Source organism: Ambystoma mexicanum, chromosome 14 (assembly GCF_040938575.1).
Source record: "Ambystoma mexicanum isolate Mex_15411 chromosome 14, UKY_AmexF1_1, whole genome shotgun sequence".
Taxonomy (NCBI): domain Eukaryota; kingdom Metazoa; phylum Chordata; class Amphibia; order Caudata; family Ambystomatidae; genus Ambystoma; species Ambystoma mexicanum.
This window is the reverse complement of record NC_090940.1, coordinates 632974073-632994400: the sequence shown is the minus strand read 5'-3', so window position 1 is coordinate 632994400 and position 20328 is coordinate 632974073. Positions and strand designations below refer to the sequence as shown.

At 45.5% G+C, this 20328-nt stretch overlaps 1 protein-coding gene across 2 annotated transcripts in view; it reads left to right on the top strand.

Annotated features, from left to right (window-relative positions):
- The window catches only part of CDC42BPB (CDC42 binding protein kinase beta), an 867880-nt gene that overhangs the window by 422954 nt on the left and 424598 nt on the right, over positions 1-20328 (top strand). For both annotated transcript variants that reach the window (XM_069638111.1, XM_069638110.1), the window contains exons 13-14: positions 16476-16718; positions 18928-19038. In XM_069638111.1, coding sequence (XP_069494212.1) covers positions 16476-16718; positions 18928-19038 — 354 coding nt within the window. The remainder of the gene's footprint in view (positions 1-16475; positions 16719-18927; positions 19039-20328) is intronic.

Below are 20328 nucleotides of genomic sequence, written 5' to 3'. Positions count from 1 at the left end.
CAGGTTTCCCCAGCCGAGAAGCATGGGCGATGCGTTCTCGTTCCCCTGGGACGGCCTATACCTGTATGCGTTCCCTCCATTGCCGTTGCTGCTTCGACTCATCAACCAGCTGAAGAGGTCCCGGTGCAGGATGATCCTCGTCGCACCGGCGTGGCCGAGGCAGATCTGGTTCCCGGACCTTCTGGACTTGTCAACGTCCCCTCCCATCAAGCTGTCGGCGGACGCGGATCTTCTCTCCAGAGAAGGAGGCGCCATCTTCCACCACGACCCGGCGTCGCTGAACCTGCAGCGCTAGAGTTTGGAGGGTACGATATACCGGCCGACTGCAGAGAGGTTCTTGCAAAGGCCAGGACGTCCTCGACTCTCAAATGCTACGGTCACAAGTGGAAGAGGTTCTCTATCTGGTGCCGAGCACAGAAGATCAACCCCCTACGAATTACGGCCCCTCAAGTGCTGCCCTACCTGCTATCGCTGGCAAAGGCTGGGCTAGCCCATGCCTCCATTAAGATTCATCTGGCGGCGATCTCCAGATATACCAGAACCATAGGACGGACATCCCTGTGGTCCCATCGACTGGTAAAAGAGTTTATGAAAGGACTGTTCCGGTCGTTCCCGCCGGTGAAGGCCCCGCCCCGGCGTGGGAACTTAACATGGTGCTGACCAGGCTCATGGGGCCCCTATTCGAGCCGATGCACTCCGCACCGATGAAGTTTGTGTCATGGAAGACTGCATTCCTGGTGGCCATTACCTCCGCACGACGAGTGGGAGGGATCCAGGCTCTATCCTGCAAAGCACCGTACTTGACTTTCCATGCTTCGAGGGTGGTGCTTAGGACGCACCCCTCCTTTATGCCCAAGGTGCCGTCGGACTTCCATCTTAACGAGCCCCTGGTGTTACCTGTTTTCTTCCCGTCTCCTTCGTCGCCGGCTGAGATGACTTTGCACTCGCTGGATGTGGCTAGAGCGCTGAAGTTCTACGTGGACCGCACAAAGAGTTTTCGGAGGACATCACAGTTATTCATGAACTTTGGACCTGTGAATCAAGGGAAGGCTCTCTCGAAGTCTTCTATTTCCAGATGGCTCTCCGGCTGCATCATGCACTGCCACCGGTTGGCTAACCGACCGCTGCCAGGCCGTCCGAGAGCCCATTCGACCAGAGCGATCGCTGCTACTACGGCGTTCCTATCTGGTGTGCCGCTGCTGGACATCTGCAGGGCTGCTACGTGGAGGTCAACGCACACGTTCACGAGATTCTACTGCGTCGATCGGGATTCCAGGGAGGAGTCCAGGGTCGGCCAAGCAGTGCTGCGCAACCTGTTCGCTTAAGGTGAACCTGGTGAGGAGGTAAGAGATGCTTAATGTTGAGTTTTTTTGTATTGCTTAATGTTGAGCCTTTTGCCACCTCCCGTGGTTGTGCATGTGTGTACTGCTATGTATTCTTATATTCATGAGCATGTGAATCCATGCCAGACCCCATGCTGGAGAAGGAACAAGTTACTTACCTGTAACTGTTGTTCTCCAGCATGGGTCTGGCATGGATTCACATGCGAACCCTCCCGCCTACCCCTCTGCGGCTCTTCACTTGGTCATACTGCCACTTCACGTGCTATCAAATATGAAGATGGCTGCCAGAGGCGGGGCTTAGGGAGAGGGCAGTCATTGGCTGTGGTCAGTATGACTCAGAGATCAGTGATTGGTTACTACTAGGAAAGACAGATCAGAAACGAAACTGATACTGATTTTTCTTTACCGAGGATTCCCAGCCTGACGACGGGGAATATTCATGAGCATGTGAATCCATGCCAGACCATGCTGGAGAACAACAGTTACAGGTAAGTAACTTGTTCCTTTCACTTTGAGTTTTTGACAAAAAAAAGCAATTCCTAGATTAAGACAAGCACTCTTTTTGTTTGTGATCTAAAACCCAAAATTAATATTTTTTGTCTTGTAAGTTCTAGTGAGACAGATTCTGATGTTTAAACCCAATATAAACGAGTCTGTATAGGTCTTGAAAGTGAAGAGCAGTTCTCTAAGGCATGCACGTAAAGAGTCCTGGAAAACATCACCCAGAGTCTATGTAAAAGGCTTGGAAAGGGAAAGCTGCAAAGTTGCATTCTTTTCAGTCTTCACAAAGCCACATCCTGTGCTTCTGACCTGGTCAGATTCCAAGGAGAAATCTACGTCAGTGAAGGAGCTATGTCCCATTCCCAGCCTTTTTTTCTGCAAACCCTTGTACTCTTCCAGAATGTTATGTTATTTTGCATTTATATAGCACCTTATGTACCATTGGTATGATCTCAAGGCGCTGGTAGGTTGAACGCCCTGCATTCAAATGTTGAAAAGTATTATGGCGAGAGGATGCTAGTATTAACCTGGATTTCCAAAATCAACCCTGCAGTGAGGGAGGTGTGGGGGGGGGGATAGGTTTTGGGAGGCCAGTCTATGATGGTGAACAGAAAGACATTGAGATTTTAGCCAAACCCAATCATCGTATGTAGCAGAGTGTTTAAGAGATGTTTAATTTTTATGCCAAATCTCCTCTACCTGTGAGAGCGGCAAAACTTTTTTCTGGACTTCTGTATTGTCTATTTTCCTGAGTGAGTGGGAGCCTTGTTCCCCACTAGTTCTTTTGCTCTGACTATGGGAACCCTAGTTCATTATTTTTTTAGTTTATTTTATGGAGTCATGCTTTCCTCCAAGTGTCTATGGCATCTGTAATTTACGTTTGCAGCACACAGCCATCATTTGTGCAGTGTTGCTGGGAGCCTTTTGGACTTGTCTTTTTATTTTATTTTCCTTGTGAGAACATTCTCCATTGCCTATTGAGAGATCAGCACACACCACCTTATGTGGAGTGCTGAGGTGTTGCACTGTATCCCCTTTCTCACTGCTCCTGTAACATACCTGAATGGTTGGTGGCTGTGTTCTACTGACTTTTGTGTAATCTGTACCTGCTGGCAGTGCTCACAGCCATAGTATAGCACAGTAGGGTTACCATTGACCCAAAATGGTGACTGTCTTCTTTTCTCGCATTTCGTGTGTGCTTGTCCTTTCTTGGACCTTCTGCCGTGCTGGGTGTGGGAAGTCCTGGTTTGACTTTGGTCTTCGATGTGAATCCTTTGTAAACGCCCGCCAATGCTCCATAGTGTCTGTGAGGACAGGAAGCAGGGGAGGATCCTGAAACTCCACTATTATGTCTTCTGGCATGCCTGCCTGGAAACAGTTCCAACTGGGAGGACAGCCACCCCCGAAACTTTGAATGTAGCAAGAGTGCTGATTGGCTGGGCTCCTGGATATAAGGCTGGGTTCCTTTTGCACACTGGAACTAAATCTAAAGAGGAAGAAAAATGACTTCTGCAACTACTTCCAGCAACCGGAGGTGCCTGCTGAGGGACCGCTGCTGTGCTGACCCTTTCTTCCATGCAACAGAGGATCTTCGAAGAGGACTCCTTCTCTTGGGCTGGTGAGAACAACCTGTCTTGAGATGACCTGCAATTTGAGCCATCCCACGACGGCCTGCGGCCTTCCTTGGCTGCAAACTGCCAATACTCTGACCATTGTGCAGTGCATCGTCTTTTGAAGGTCTAATCCTCCCAAACATTTGGTGGACTCCTAGTGGACCTGCAGTGACAAGATGCTACTGCTTGAAGCCCCTCACCAGAGTTCTGGACCGAGAAAAAGGAGACAAACCGACCGGGCGAGAACCATTCTGGTATCCTGAAAAGGGCACGAAAATCACAGAGCTGTGAGTAGTTACAAATAATCCTTTGCCCCGAGCTTTTCAACTCGACTACTGCTGCAAAATCCCTTCCAGTGTCCTTTCTTTTGTCGGAAGACCAAGAATTTGGTGACAGGATCCTGTAGCTGCTGCATCGTGAGGGCTTCTGCCTGCATCATCATCTTCTTCACTGCTGAGGTACTGTGAGGCTCGAGGTAATACTTACCCCGAGTCGTTCTGCCACTCGTGTTACTGAGGTGGTAATTCGTGCATTTGGGTGTTCGCCCAGGCCTAACACTGGTGTGCGTGCGTTCAGAGAGCCTTGTACAAAGTCCCTGAACAATTTTGACCTACTAAAAGCTTGGTATGTACTTGTTACAGAAGAATCCTCTGGAACTCTGACTTTTCTACGGCTTGTGCATTATCCTGTTCTGCCTACAACAGGCCACTGATGCCCAGTGCCCCCCCCTCCGCCTCTGACTCTCAGACAATCTCATACCTAGTTAGGGAAGGACGTCTAAAGCCCAAGGCCTCTCTAAAGAAATTAGTACAAGTGTTAAAAAGTGCTAACCTGCTTTGCTTACCTGCTTATGTTGGTGTTCTAACTTCGTGTTATTCCTGAACCAGAATATTCTACTAAGTTTACTTTACTACAAAGTGGTTTTTACTTAACTTGAATTGCACACTGCCATTCTATAAGTCTTGTTACACACTGGTTTAATTTCCAGAAGTATTGCATTGGTTTTATATTGTGTTTTGTAATTGAGATAGCACTTACTTTTCTGAAGATTTCTCTTTGCCTGTGTATTTATATAATAAACCAATATTTTAATATCTTGTTTGGAGTGTGTAAGTGTACAGGTTCTTTGTACCTTCCTGTAGCCCTCTCTCCCTCCTAAGATGAGCCTGACTGTTCTGCCATTGCTACCCTTGCCTCGAGTGGTACAGGCCATACTAGAATTTCTGTATTGCCGAGCAGAGAGTCTTATACAGTCCTAAATAGTTAGACTTTAGAAAAGCTCCCTAGCACAGAGCGGCAAAGCTTGGTCTCAGAAAGGGTGTAAGAGTGGTCTATGGCTACAAGTCCAGACAGAGTTACATCGATAATTCCAGCTAGACAGGCAAGTATGAAGTGTAGAGTCGTTTCTAGGGCAACCAATTGTCTTGCGCGCTGAGGTGAAATTGTAAGAAGTCCGGCGGCAGCGTATTATGGTGTTTCAGAGGGAATCCCCTAACCTCTTAGAGAAATAGCCTAGCACTATATAAATAAATAAATCAATCAATAAATCAAATAGTGGCAGGTTTGTATGAACACCAACCATACTGCGCTGAGCCCACCATTGATTTTTAGAATTTAAAATTCAAGTTTTAGTATAGATTTTTTTAGTGCTTAAAGAATCATAGAATGTCCTGATTAAGCCAACGCGTGCTTGGAGCAAGGGGTAAAAATGGTCAACTCCTGATATTCAGTATATAGCTTGGCTGTCCTTATTTAGTTGGGATTGAGCGTTATTAATGCAAAAATAGTCTTGCGCTAAATTATGAAAATGCGGGTTAACGCTTTTGGTTGTCTGCAAAGATTATTCTACAAAAGATAATAAGGTTATTTCAGTTTGAGTTTCTAGTTATCATGGTGCCTTGTAGTGTGCACCTGGCCGCAATCGTTGATTCCCGTTGGTTCTGTGAGCACTAAAAAACTATACTAAATCTTGAATATTAAATTCTAAAAAAAACAATGCTCCACTCAGTGCAGTATGATCGGTGTTCTTACAGACCTTTCACTATAAAAATAATAATTTATTATGCCTTTTAAGATACACAACAAGCACATAAAACTTCTGGTTGGATTTTGTTTCAACAATAGATGTAGGGACGCATTTGATTCAGTACTCGGTGCAGCACAGCAAAGTACTGATACATTAGAAATAGTCACCAGCTCCAAGGTAGATACTTCACAGGGGGGTTTATGAATAGATTGGTGATGCCAGTGGTTATGATTAAGAGTCAAAACATTAAAGTTCAGTTTGGTAAAATCACTCAGTCCCTTATGTGGCTTGTGCCTTTTTGTGTGTAGCATGGCTGGCCCTTTTGGGTGTGTGTAGTACGTGGGAGGAATGTGGGGGGATGAGAAAGGAGCAGGAGGGATGTGGTTAGTAATTTAGTATGTTTGGCTCAGGGGGTGTGGTTGTTATATTGTCGGTTCTACGATGTGTACATGCTTGCCTGATGATTAGTGCCCGTTTTTATGCTTGTCTCAGTGATTGAATGGCCAGTTTCTCAGTCGTTTTCTGAAGGTTAAGTGATTTTCCTTTCTGATTTCCTTCGGTATTGAGTTCAATAGTTTGGCTATCAAATGGGTGAATGTAGTCCTCCCCCACCCCCCTTCCCATTCTCGTAGTGTTTCATTTCAATTTGGATGTCGTTGCTCAATCTAATCTTTAGTCTTGATTGGTAACAGTTGATTTTGGCTTGTCTGTGTAGTGATTTATGAGGGTACCCAGTCATTGCATCGAATACAAAGCATTGAATGCCTAAAGCATTGAAAAATGCATCGAATGCATTTTTTTTTCAAAGGTAAAGGTTTTATTTCAATTATAATGGATTTTAAGGGGTAAAGAAACGGGTTGGGGGGACCACCCATTAAAAAAAAAATTAAGAACAAAAATGCATTCAGTGCTTTTTTTACATTGGTTTTTTTTAAGATGCTAAGGCATTCGATGCAATACTGTAAACCATTTATGGCCGATGCAGAGGGGCTTTAAAGTGAATGTTTTATTTCTATTGGAAGCCAGTGTAGCCTTCTCAGGGCTGGTGTGATTTGGTCTCTTCTGTTTAGTCTCAGGAGTAGTCTAGCTGCAGCATTTGGATGATTTGGTTTTTGTGGGGATGCTTTCTGGCGTTCCAATGTAGAGGCTATTTGCGTAGACTAGTCTAGATAATACGAAGGAGACGATTGCAAGGGTTCTGTGTGGGTGGGTGGGTAAGGTAGAGGAGTATCCCTCCGATTAGTCGCAGGGGGTAGAAGCATTTCTTCTCTATTGCTTTGACTTGTGGTTCTAGTGAGTCTGCTGTCCATGCGTATTCCCAGGTTTCTTATCACTGAAGATGTCTCCGGTTGGGTTCCCATGTATGATGGCCAGCTTGAGTGTGCATGTGTTGCATTGTCTTCTGTGAGGGGGTGGAGATATCATTTCAGTTTTTGTCGGGTTTAGTTGGAGGTTGTTGTTTGTCATCCAGGAGTAGATTTCTGTGAGGCATTTGTTGAGGTTGTTTCTGTTTTGGGTTGAGGTCATCTTGAAGATTGAGTTGTGCATCGTCTGCATAGTTGTAGGTGGTCAGTCCATGGGTATGAATGAGTTTCATTAGCGAGGGACATGAAGATGTTGAAGAGGAATGGGGAGAGGCTGGATCTTTGTGGTACTCCGCAGGTGGTGATTTTGGTGTTGGATGTAAATGGGGATAAGATGAAGAGGAGTTGTAACGGGTGTCACTCAGTGTTCGGCCCTGGTCCCTTTGGGATAGATGGGAGCGGAAGTCTTGTCTATTGCCAACCAGAAGACAAATCATCCATTTTACCATCATCATCAACCATGGACTGATGTTCAGCACGTCACGGTATGTCTCACAGGGCGGAGGCTTGACCGGGTCCGTTAGGGAGATTTATCCCCTCTCCTAGTGAGACCACCAGCACTTTTTGCTGGGCCTCTACAACTTTTTCTGAAATCCTGAATGACTCGAGCCGTTTTCCACTCATTCATTCTTGTGGGCTCTGTCTTTTGGAACACTGTTCTGTGTTTTACCTGTCCTATGGAGTCTGCTTTCCTCCATACATCTTTAAGGCATCTGTATTTTACAATTGCAGCACACAACTCCTTATGGGCAGTGTTGCTGGGGTTCCTGTGGGTCGTCGGAGTTTATTTTCTTCATCCTAGAGTAACTACAGTTCTTAAGGATATACCTTAGTATCTCTCCTAAAACTTTATATTCTGAGAGATGTGCTGTTGGGTAAGATTGTATGCAGTACCCTTTGGGAGACTGCACCAGCCTTGTCCTCTTGGCAATAGTTAACCCAACCTTTGGTATAAGCATGTCCTACACAAGTTGGTAGAGTGACTGAGCAGCCAGGCTCATCTCAAGGGGGGTCAATGTGAGCTGTAGGGTTCTCACACAGAGATTCACAGTGACAAGTATCCAAATAAACACTTACACTCAATGTTTCTTGATTAAACAATTATTAATTTATTAAAGAGTCAGTTAAATAATCCTTCAGAAGGGAGCAATATATATATATGTAACGCAAAAATATACTTCAAAACACACACTCCTAGTTTCTCTAAATCAGCAAATACCTATGCACCCTGAGGTGACTTAAATATCTAAGACACTGTGGACATCAATATATCATTGGTGCGTTTAGTGCAATATTGAGGATGGTGTCAAAAGAAGAAGTTGAGGGAATAAAACAATGGTTAACAAATATTCTTAAGCAGGTAAGTACTTTTGGAACCCTTCAATGCAAAATAAATTAACCCTTTCCTGGGGGAAAGGCAAAGAACAAAGTCAGAGGTAAGAGTCTTTCAGGTATCCAGGACAGCCAATGTTAGTTGAGCAAAAGTCTAGGTGAACTGAAGCACTTATTGCAGGTAGGGAAAGTATTGCACAATGTTTTAGAAGTTTTTGTATAAAAATGAAATCACTCTAGGGCCACAAGCTGGGAGGCTTGTGAGGGTCAAAGCTGCAAGCAACTCTGCAAAGCAACCAAGACTCAACTGAGAACAATCAAGGCTACACGACAAGAGGTAAATCCTCTCGGCTTTACAGTACCTTTGGTTAGAAGAAAAACTACTTCCAGCTGGCTTTTGTTCCTGTGCACATCTGCAGATCATGTGTTCCTTGCCCTCAGTCATGAAGACAAGAGGGAGGACGTCTGGGGACTCCTGCACTACGAATGGAAAGTCGGCAGCAGCAATGGGCAAACTTCTGATCAGCGGCACTTCACGGTTTCAGCTCCTCGCGGCTCCCGCAACAGCAGCACTGCCGTTCTCGCATACCTTAATGGATTTCCTCGCATCTGGGGTCCAGCACTTAGTTGAGGTGGCTCAGGCTTGGTCAGTCCTGCTTCATGGGAAGTCAGGAGGATCTTCCTGTAGCTCGCGTCTGACTTCAAAACGATGCAAAAAATACTTTGCCATGGTTCTTAGAAGTAGTTCACGGAGGAAAGGTTCATATGTCGGGGTCGCAAGCTGACTAGGCCTGCAAGTTGCCAAAGTTCCATAAACTTTCGCGGTGAGAGGTAAGTTCTCTCGGTCAGGTTTTGACAGTACCTTTATATTGAAGAAAAAGATGCAGCGGAAGACTTCTGTTCCTGGCAGTTCCTGCAGATCTCAGGCGTGGCGACAAGAGGGAGGTCGTTAGGGGGCTCCTGCACTGCACGGGCACGGATCACAAAGCTGGCAAATTGGCAAATCTTCGATTCCGGTTGCTGTTCTTCAAGCACACAAGCTGGTGTCCACCTCCCTCGTTAATCCTAACCAGCTCACAGAATGTTATCCAGGTGGCTTATGAGTTGATTAGTCCTACCAACTCAAAGGAAGAAGTCGCCCTTGAAGGGGCTTCTCTGTCAAGGTGAACTTGGCGATTCAGACCTGCCGCAGGGCTCTACAGGGCAAACCAACGGTCCAGTAGGTGAAGCAGCCGTCCTCTTCCAGCTCGTCTTCGGTTCTTTCGTTCCAGTGGTTGACTCTGCCTTTCAGTCCAAGAGACTTGCCTTTTAAACAGTTTTCTCCTATTCATTCCAGCCTAGCTGCCACTCACCCAGCAGAGTGGCTGTCCTTGCCGGACAGTCAGCCAGCCAATCACGCCAGAGTGCATTTGGGTCTCCTAGGAGACTAAGCACAGGGAGTTTCGGGCACCTCCCTCACTTCGTGCCCACCCCAGACACTCAAACGCCAGAGGCGGTCTTCAGTTCTGAAGCCCACCAAAGGCATAGAAACAAAGGGACGAAACCTAGTTTGGTGTGCAGTGACAAACTCTAGAAGGACATTTCCAAAAAGAAATGGCGAAAAAAGACGACCGGGACCTGTTTAAACAAAGGGGGCTTAGGCGCCATCTTGAAAAACTTGGCTCCTGCGATTTTTAGCTACCGGTGTTTGCGGTCGGGAAAAGCATGGTAGTTTGTTGTAAAACCACTGCCACCAGCCATTTCGATAGGAAAGGGTAGCATTTGACTGCCACTTGAGTTTCTTGACACATGGGATACTAAGTAACCCCTCCAGCACTCTATTGTAAGATAGTGTGTGCTGGGTCTAGGAATTTAAAAAGACTAGTAAAGTCAATTTAACTTTACATTCTCTGGAAAATGGTAGTTTATCCCAGAGAAGGTATTTAAACCATAGGACAGCCTAGAAAGGCTTCCCTGCGTCACTGCACTGAGGGTGCTGTGTAACACACATGAAAAGATTATGCCTATGGAGTTGTCTTAAAACCCCATAATCAAAGAACACCATAGTAAAACACACATCAAACTACATGAGAGAGTGGGAAAAAAGGCTCACACTCTCTCCAGGTAAAACGAGCAAATCCTCAAAATCCAGCAATGTTGCTGGGGGTCTCTAAGGTGAAGGGAATTAGCACTTTTTAATGAGAATTCTCCCCACCACGCAGAGAGTAAATCTCAAGAAGGACCTTTCCAACAAGAAATGGTGAAAAAGAAGACCAGGCCATTTTGACAATTTGGCCACCATGGGTGCTTTACTGCAGCTGCAATTGCAGCCTGCGGTAGAAACACGCAATGGTAGGAAAAAGTAAACCAATACCACCAGCTATTAATTGTAGAAAGGGTAACATAAAACATTTAACACAAGAAACTGTCCCCTCCTGCACCCTACTGTAAGATAGTGTGTGCTGGGTCTAGAAAGTTACAAAATGTAAGTAAAGTCAATTTCAATTCACTGGTCTTAGAAACGGTAGTTTCACCAAGAGAAGGTATTTAAACCTTTGGGAAATCAAAGAGACTTCCCTGTGTCACTGCACTGAAGGTGCTATGTATCACAATTTAAAGATGATGCCTATGGAGTTTGGCAGACTCCAAAGTCAAAAAGAGAAACAGAGTCTGAATCACAGAAAAATACACAAGAGAGTGGGGAAAAAGGGCCTCACTCTCTCCAGGTTAGAAATTAAAAGTCCTAAAGTCCAGCAAAAAGAGCTGGGGGGGTCTCTAAGGTAGAAGGGAATTAGCACATTTCTGAGAATTCTCCCTAACAACACGGCTAGCCTTAAAGCACTCACCTACAAGACCACCTTCCTGGTGGCGACCACCTCTATAAGGAGAGTTGGTGAACTGCAGGCCCTTTCAGTAGTTCAGGACCCATTCGTCACGATTCAGAAGGACAAGGTGGTTTTACGCACACACACCCCCTCACTTTGCAGCCAAATTTATCTCAAATGTTCGATGTGAACCAGTCCCTAGAACTACCCATCTTTTTCCATAACCCCAGTAACGTGGCGGAAAGAAGCCTCCACACACTGGATGTAAGGAGAGTGGTTATCTTCTATCTGGAAAAGACAAAGCCACTAAGAAAAACAAGCCAGTTCTTTGTTTCAGTGGCAGCTGGTAGAGAAGGGGAACCCTGTCTCTGATTAAGTTATTTACAAGCGGATCGTGAACTGCATCACACTGTGTTTCTCTCTTGCCAAGAGAGATCTACTATTCACACCTAGAGCACACTACTCGGGCATAGGGGCTACCATAGCATTTATTGCAAATGTTCCCCTAGATTCCATTTGCAAAGCATTAACCTAGAGTTCTCTACACACCTTTACACAACACTACTGCCTGGATACACACTCTAGGTCCAGACCTCTCTTTGCTACTGTTCCTTCACACATCCCACCATCATGTCTGGGTACTGCTCGCTAGTCTATGCACAGCATGTGATTCTAAGCCGATCTGCAAGCATCAGAAGACATGCATTACTCTTAGGTCCTCATCTTGCCTTCCGTAGGAGCTGCTAGACCCCACAGTCCCTATCCAGCTGCACTGTGCCCCGCTTTTGAATTACAGTGGAGATTAGTTCAGTTAGAGGGGGAAAGGGAAAATGGGATAAAACAGCAAACACAGGAGCTCTTCTTGTTTCACACCTGCACCCTGCATGGGAGTGAAAGGGGTTAGTAGTACATAATTGCATTTGAATCGCAACAGACTTTCTTATTTTGTAATACCTCAGTGTACCTGTGTCTCCTCCTCAATTTGCCTGGAGGACTTGTGACCTTTTAGCCTTAGCTGCGTTGCAGTCTGTAGGGGGTTTTTAATTTTCTGCACTTCTGGTACAACACTTTTCACTTATATATTCTTTAAGTTGATTTCTTTACCAGTAACCTTCCAACTATCAAAAGCTAGGTACATTTTAATATTTGTGCCGCTTAAGATTGCTCCAGATAGCTTTTGAAATCTCCTTTTGTACAAATATTCACCTTGGGTAAAGAACGCGTAAGCATTTGTTTAAGTCACCGCAACCTCTTAATTAGTCACAGTAAGCCTAAATGCGCTGCTCCACACTACATTTCCCAAGCTTCCAAACAAGTGGGCTGTCGCCCATAGATAAGCGCATGCATGCTCATTTCAACGTTAATTACAGAGCAACTCCGGAAATCCTGTGGCTCAAAATATTTAAAAAAGAGCTGCCTCGTCACTGCGTTTCGGCTATGTTTAAACCTTTCCTTTCACCCCAAAACGACAGCCTGCGCATGAAATCCTCCTTCTGCTCGCTGCTGAACTAAACACTGTGTAGAGAGGTGGAACGTTCGTTCTTCTGTTTCACACTCGCGAGACAGTACGTAAGTGAAACGGAAAATGAAAGTTTTCACTTTTTTCCTTCTTAAACGCAGCCTTGCCAACAACCAAATTCACTCTCATAGAGCTGTGGAGTAGTTTGTATCCAGTAAATATCCCAGTATTTCCCAAATGTGCACTCTGCCTCATGCAAAGCCTACTCTGCTTAGCACAGTACATTTACAGTTTTCAAACATTGTATATGCCCCTTTGCTTTTCACTTCAATTTTGTCCAGTCTGTTTCTAGTTCCAAACTCAAGCAATTCGATATTCTCTTCCCTAGACAGTTACACAAGCCTGCTGTGCAAATAATGGACAAACAAGTTAGCTCCATAGTATCGCCGTCTGCACTGAGTACCAAACTCATTAACGCAATAAAACCCTTCCTAACTAAAGATAACTGCCTATCCAGCGCCAGAGCCACTATAGGAGCCAAACTGGACTACTGTAATGCTCTCCTAGCCGGCACCTCTAAGAACAACCTATCCAGGCTCCAAACCACTCAAAACAACGCGCTCACAGCAGCCCTCAGCATACCTAAAAGAGATCACATCACCCAAGCGAGAAAGGCAGTCCACTGGCTCCCGGTCAAGGAACAGATCGCCTTCAAAATTCTCACAACCACACATAAATGCATCAGCCATACCCGACACACTGCCCAGATCTCAATCCACGAGGCCTATCAGATCTACCTACACCAATCTACTTACCATTCCACGCATCAATAGAACCAAGGCTGGAGGTATAGGCTTCCCATACCTCACACCTAAGCTCTGGAACGCGCTGCCCACCCACCTCAGAGCTGAAACATCTCTCCTCTCCTTCCGCAAACAACTCAAAACTGCCCTCTTCAACTAACTTACCATTCTGATCTAGATGATCAAAACATGTATGTCATTAAAGTACAATGTATGGCCAATGTAACCACGGGCACCAATCTGTATGTAACTAAGTCTAAGAATCACTGTAACAAGCGCCACGATGCCTCCGGTCTGCTGTGCGCTCAACAAATGTGAATAAATAAATAAATAACTCTACCCAAGGTTCAATTCAAAATAAAATTAAGCTAGAAACTTTGCTAGGCTTATCTAAATGCTGCGCTCCCACCAGTTTGTGGTTGATTGAAGAGCACTCCTCAGCTTGCCAGTTTTTCAGCTTGAAAAGTTCTAAGAGAGAAGCCTTAAGGGAGCTATGGTTAACTTGGCTACCCATACAAAGGGAAAGTGATGAAAGGCAGTTTTAGAATGGGCAGTCAAAGCGATCTTCCCTTAACATTCTAGATTGGAACCCTGCTGCGAAGATCCACAATATTGGCCTGGGTTTGAGCCGAATCCGCCATTTTGAACACTGAACTCAGTAGATCTCTGAGAGGCAACATTAAGGAAAACTGATAGCCTTTTACCCTTGCACCCAAAGTCACCTCCCCCGTACTTATGTATACTACCACTCACACAATGACTCCTTGTTCTAGGCCTAACCTTACCTGCCTGGCCCCTGATACCCTCTAGGCCTAACCTTACCTGCCTGGCCCCTAATACCCCTGACAATTACTCACCGTAATAGCATTTCTGATGATTGGATCTGCTTAGATTCACATGCACCCATGCTTCCTCCTCTCGTGGAGTAGAAGTAACATAGACTTCTTACACCTTCTCTCTTCTGTACTCGCTCATGCAGACTATAAGGCTCACTCATGACAGAAAGAAACAACCGGTGGGACCTCGACGCGTGACGGATTTTGGGTACACCTCACGTTAGGGTTAGTGTTGCAGTCCCACCCATGTCGACGTCCCTTCCGATCTTCGAAAGAAAGCTGCAATACTCTGCGATTTCCACTAGATGTCGGACTATAAGCACAGCATGTGTATCTAAGCAGATACAATCATCAGGAATCCTATTACGATGAGTAATGCATGTCATACTAGTATAAGCCTAAACTCCATGCGGAGCCACTGGGGGACCGGCAGAACAAATGAAGGCAGACGCTGTCAAAGTTGTCAAATATCAGAAGACGCATTTTCGTAACAAGTTGGATTCAAAGGGTTCAGAGTGGCATGGGGGCAGATAGGCCATCTGAAGGATTTCAGCCTCCTGGAGGGATGTCTGTAGGCACGAGAGAGCATGGTTGGATCCCACCCCAACGTGACACAGGAGGAGTGACCAGCATGACAACTGCCCAGTAAAGTAACCTGAAGTCAGTCAGTACCTTCTATGATGAAAAAACAACAATGTCACTGCCAGGTCCCCACGGGAAGACCATAGCAGCACCGGTTCATGCCTCTGCCCTTGGCGGGCTGGAGATGGTCCGACTCGATCACAGAGATGCCCAGCAGACAATCTTCACAGCACTTGGTTGTGGAGGCTCGACACAGGCTTTTTAGCAGCGACGGTTGTCACCCGGCAGACTTTCTTCCTTCTCTCGGTCCTAGACTCTTCTGAGGGTCCTTCTACTATCAGGATAGTTGATGTAGACCCAGACAGATGTCCACGAATTTGCAGCCGGAACTCCGTTGGCCAAGTTGCTGCACCGCAGCATTGCCTGAGGTTCCAGGGTATTTGGGTATTGCAGGCCTGTAAGGTCACAGCACTTTGTGGGAAGGCTCCAACTGTAGCTGGTCTTGACACATGTTAGGCCCACCAGTCCAATCGAGGAAGTCGTCCGGTCTGGATCTTCCCTGTCACACCGCAGAGAGGGTTGAAGCAGTTAGTCACACAGTCGGCTTTGTTGGTCACTGGGGATAGCTGCAGCTGTCCTCCTTATTCTGAATGAATCTTTCAGTGGTCTACTCAAGCTTTCAGCATCACGACCTAGACTTTTAGGCAGGAATCCAGCCAATCAGCATGCATTCAACATTCACACTTTGGGTGGTGCCTGTCCCAGGGAACAGCAATTGGGAAACCATTCAGAACAGGATCTAAGCAGACTTACTGGAGGACAAAGACCTGAGGAGTTTCGGTGTCCTCCCAGACAAACTGGTGCCCCTGGGCGGGCCTCTCAATGGCAGCATGTCGAAGACAAAGGAGTGAGCATTACTTCCCTCACTGAGGTTAGCAGCACCATTTAGGTCGATGGGGACCCATGTTTCCCTTACCACAGCTGTGGCAACAATCTGCCTGTAAAATTCACGAAAGTGGGTAGAAAATATCCACTGCCACCAGCCGCTCAGGCTTGCCACTGTAACTAGAAATTAACAGGAGAAGCAAGGAAAGGGATACAGTGTGTCCCCTCACCGCTCCACATAAGGTGGGGTGTCTTGATTTCACAAAAGGAAAAGCATAGGTAGGATAAAACATATCCCTGCTGCCTCCCCCCCCCCCGTCCTTCGTGTTGTTTGTTATCATAAGGAAAATAAAAACGGCTGCTCCAGGAGCTACCAGCAACACTGCACAGAGTGCACTGCGTGGTGCAGTAATAAATTGCAGATGGCTTAAGCATGGCCCCAAAAAAGATACAACCAAAAGGGTCCCAAAGGTAGATTAAAAGACTGGGTGAGTGTGGGCAAGAGGGTCCCACTCCCCGAGGAGAACTGATTAAAAAAATTCCAAGACTCCAGCAAAAAGTGCTGGGGGACTCACAAGTTTGGAGAATTGCACCTAAAAATGAATTTCTACCTAACACTTAAAGATTTGCACTTTTCATTTAACTGTTGTGTTAATGACATTTTCCATAAGGCCCTGTGATCAGGACTGTAATGCATATCTTCCTGACTCCTTCCTGACTGCAGCTGTAAAATATAACCATCATGTAGACGGCATGAATAAAAGACTTGTGGTGATGGGAATTGGAATATTTTGAGGGGCAGGAGTACCATGACCGGTCGATGGCAATAATTGATATGTTACATTTTGCTGTGCTTATTTGTTAACTCTTGATCAATTTGTTTGAACAGAAGCTGGAATAATGTTTTAATTTTCGTCTCTATCGCAGCAACTTAACGAAACTCTGGATCGGTTAAAATCCCAGACCAAAGAATTGAAGGACGCTCATCAGCAAAGGAAACTTGCCATGCAAGAGTTTTCAGAGTTCAACGAGCGGATGGCAGACCTGCGCTCGCAGAAACAAAAGCTCTCTCGACAGCTCCGTGACAAAGAGGAAGAGGTGGAAGCCGTGCTGCAGAAGATCGATGCAATGCGACAGGAAATCCGCAGATCCGAAAAGGCCAGAAAAGAGGTAGTTGGGTAGGATGTGATGAGTTTATCATGTGTGCAGAAAAAGATGACAATGTAATGTTAATGCTACTATAGGCATACCAAGGACGACGTCCATCATAGAATTCATATTTAGTGTCAGTCTTCAAGATATTAGTCTGTTCAGCTTCTTATTATTTGCCAATCTTTTAATACGGTAAGGTAGCCAGACATTAATGTGCCTTTCGTAAGTAAAACTCATCGTACGCTGTCACACCTGCCAATTTATCTGTAAATTGGCTGTGTTTTGAGTGACATTGTGTCTCTTTCTAACCTCATTGCTGTACTGCGGTTTCTTGGCTGTTGTTGTCAGCACTTCCTTTCCATGGAGAGGACATGGGTGTGCCCAGTCCTTGGAGTTTTGGGGTCTTGTACCTTTATTAGGAGTAATGATCGGAGACCGAATGAGAAATTAGATATGGTCCGCCGATATAAGTTGTCGTCCAGCGGATTAGAGCACATCAGGGCTCTGGCCGGATCGTTGACGTCACCGTATAGGTAGCCACTATAGGCCAGGCTGTTGTTGGAGTGCTTCCATCAACCTCAGGAGGGTCACCTGATAGTTGGTAATTGGTCAGATGAGGACCTCTAAGGCAGAGGTCACAGGAGAACCTGGAGTTTCTTGAACAGTGAGTGACTAGTGATAGACCTTTTGTCAACAGTCCTTAGTAAAAGGTGGGTACTAGAGTAAGCCATTTAGGAAAGGTTTAGCGAACCGAGATAGCTGGGAATAACCATGAGCAGACAATATTGGTTCATGTAAGTAAAGGTCAGTTAAGTGAACTAACTCCATCCCAGTCACTATGATAGGCCAGGCCTCCAGCTAACAAAGTCTGGAAAGAGTAGTTTAAAGGACAGGACTTTACACCAATGTAATACACTGGAGAATGGAAGGTTGGAGGTAAGGGGGGGGGCAGGTATGTTAACTTAACCCCCCCCCCACCTTCATGGGTGCAAAGGTCACTTTCAGGCGCAGGATTTGTTTTCGTGCTTGGGAATCGGTTCTAGACCCAAATGAAGACATGGTTCCTCATACAGTGGTCGAGAGTGCTTGTTCCCATCAGTGCAGAGATTGAAGCACCAGTGAGTGTCTTGAGATCAGGCAGTGGAGCAGGACTTCACCAGGTCTTGAATGGAGTTGGTGCTGGTCAGATGCAGGGGTTGTACTCTGGTTATAAGCAAGCTGCTCTTTTTGGCTCCTATGGTAATCTGAAGAATGTCTACCGAAGCCCTCCTTTTATCCAAGATCTTCCCAGGTCAGCCAATGGTAAGGATCTGCACCATTCAAAGTGGCAGTGGCTATCAATTCATTGATGGCCACTGGCCGCAACGTCTGTTCAGCAGCAGGCATTCAGGCACCAGAAATCTTGATTGTGGTTAGGTGGTCCCAGCCCCCTCCTCTGGCTGAAACATAAAATGCCCATGATATTCCCCCCTCCCCATTTTCCATATGAGGAATTTCCTGACCGAAGAAGGCCAAAGAACAAGCAAAAAAACATTGTGGAATGGTCATCTTAGGGTGCTAGCCACCTTTAGTAGCTATGTTTGGTAAATGCAAAAGTGTGCAAGTAAAAAGTTACAAAAATTGTCAAAATATCTCAGTTGCCACCAGCTTGTCTCGGGCACATTATAAAAGTAGCCAAAAAGCCTTAGCAAATAAAGAAATGGACTCCCATGGAAATCTAAGAGAGGAAAGCAACAAAAAGACTTTCTTTAACACCTAACAATGTAAAGACATAGACGTGTGGCCTATGGTCGGAACATGTTGAGCTTTGGCTGCAGGATAGCTTCAATACATTGTGTGAAGGCAGAACGTGTTGTGGCAAATTCTTTTGAGCCTTTGAGTGAAGGCAGCTCATTGTTATGCCTAATGCACTAAGGGTACAGAACATGTGGAGTGTATTTACATGTCCCATTATCCGTACTCTGGCCACTTACGGAAAATCTGTATGTTGATGTAATGGGCCAACTGTGATCCTTTCACATCCATATTTTTGATGCTTTGGTTTTAAATGTTGGCCCTTTATTCATTTTTTTTTCAATTGCTTACGTATCTAAGTGGAGGTTTTTATTGGCTTTAGGATGTATTTGAATACATGTTAACTAAATAATGCTTACAAATGCCCTGTATGATTCCTGTCCATGTGGGAATTTTGTAGGTTAAACTAACTGGTGACTTTTTTCATTCTTAGCTGGAAGCTCAGCTCGAGGAGGTCACTGCAGATGCTTCCAAAGAGCGTAAGCTCCGAGAACACAGTGAACATTTCTCCAAGCAGCTGGAAAGTGAGCTTGAATCACTCAAGGTTAGAAAATGATTGTAGTAGTTGTGAAGATGCAGTGTCAATTTAATTTGAAAACTGAAAACCCTATGACTTTTTCCATAGTTTGTATAGTTGGAATGTGCGTGTTGTATACAAGCCCAATTTGTAAAATGACTGTTGTGCAGACTCTTGATGGATGGATTGCGGGGGGGTGGGGGAGCATAAACACATCCAGACGACACAGACTCTGAGCTGGGCTGTTTGGTAGCATCTCAAGCCCCTCAAACAGCCACTGGCTCTCCCTCTGAACACACAACTGGAAATGCCGGATCAGCCAGCTAGAGTCTAGAGTACAACGTTATATATGTTGGCCTCCTATCCCTACACTGCCATTTTTCTGAATGTCCACATTGTTCTAGAGAATGTGGAGTCCACTTGTAACCCTCCCAGCACCCAAACTTAACTAATTCCTGCTGCAGGTCTTTCAAACTCACTCTCAACCCACTCCGCTCATCTTTCCACCACAACTCTGGATTGTGCTGGTTCACATGTTCTGCTATAATTATCAAGTGACTTCATTCTTTTTTTTTTCGCCAGAGGCTTTCTCAAAGTCAGCTAAATGCTTTTGGATTCAGGTATAATGGTCGGTGGGGTGGAGCTTTTGTTAGACAGTCTCTTAAGAGTTGTTTGTGATGAATGAAGATGCTTCAGATCTGCTTATACTGCACAACCTACGGCATTCGGACAGTCTCTAGTCTCAGATTTCTTGTCTTGCATATTGCAAGGTTTTGTTGGTCCACTAAAGAAAACAGACTCAGTTGGATTGTGTCTTGTTCCCTCCATTCAAGGGGATAGAGAATTCCACTAGAGCACATTAATGGGAGGAGATGTTTTGAGCTGCAACATGAAGTACCTAAAAAGGTAGTCTTTGGTGGCCAGGACTGACTGCCAAATGTGTGTATATATGCTTAGAATGTAGGTATCTCTGCCATCCTTGGTTAGATGTTAAAGCTGATAATCTGTGCCAAGTAGTTTGTAAGATGCTGGATATCCACTGGGAAGACTGATCCGAGGGCAACGATGGGAGCTCTGCTCCAGGATACTTTGGACTCTTTAAAACCTGATGGTGACCAGAAGGAACTAGGCCTGCCTTCCCTGGATGTACCAGCATTTCTATTGCTGCTGTTGGGGTACTTTGCTGAACTGTAAATCAGTGTAGCAGTGCCCTATTACCATTCTCCCAGCGTGTGACCTGCCAGTGGTGTATTCTGCTGCCTTTTGTTCACTCTGCGACCTTGAAACCTTAGCTGGGAGGGCAGGTGGGGTGGTTAT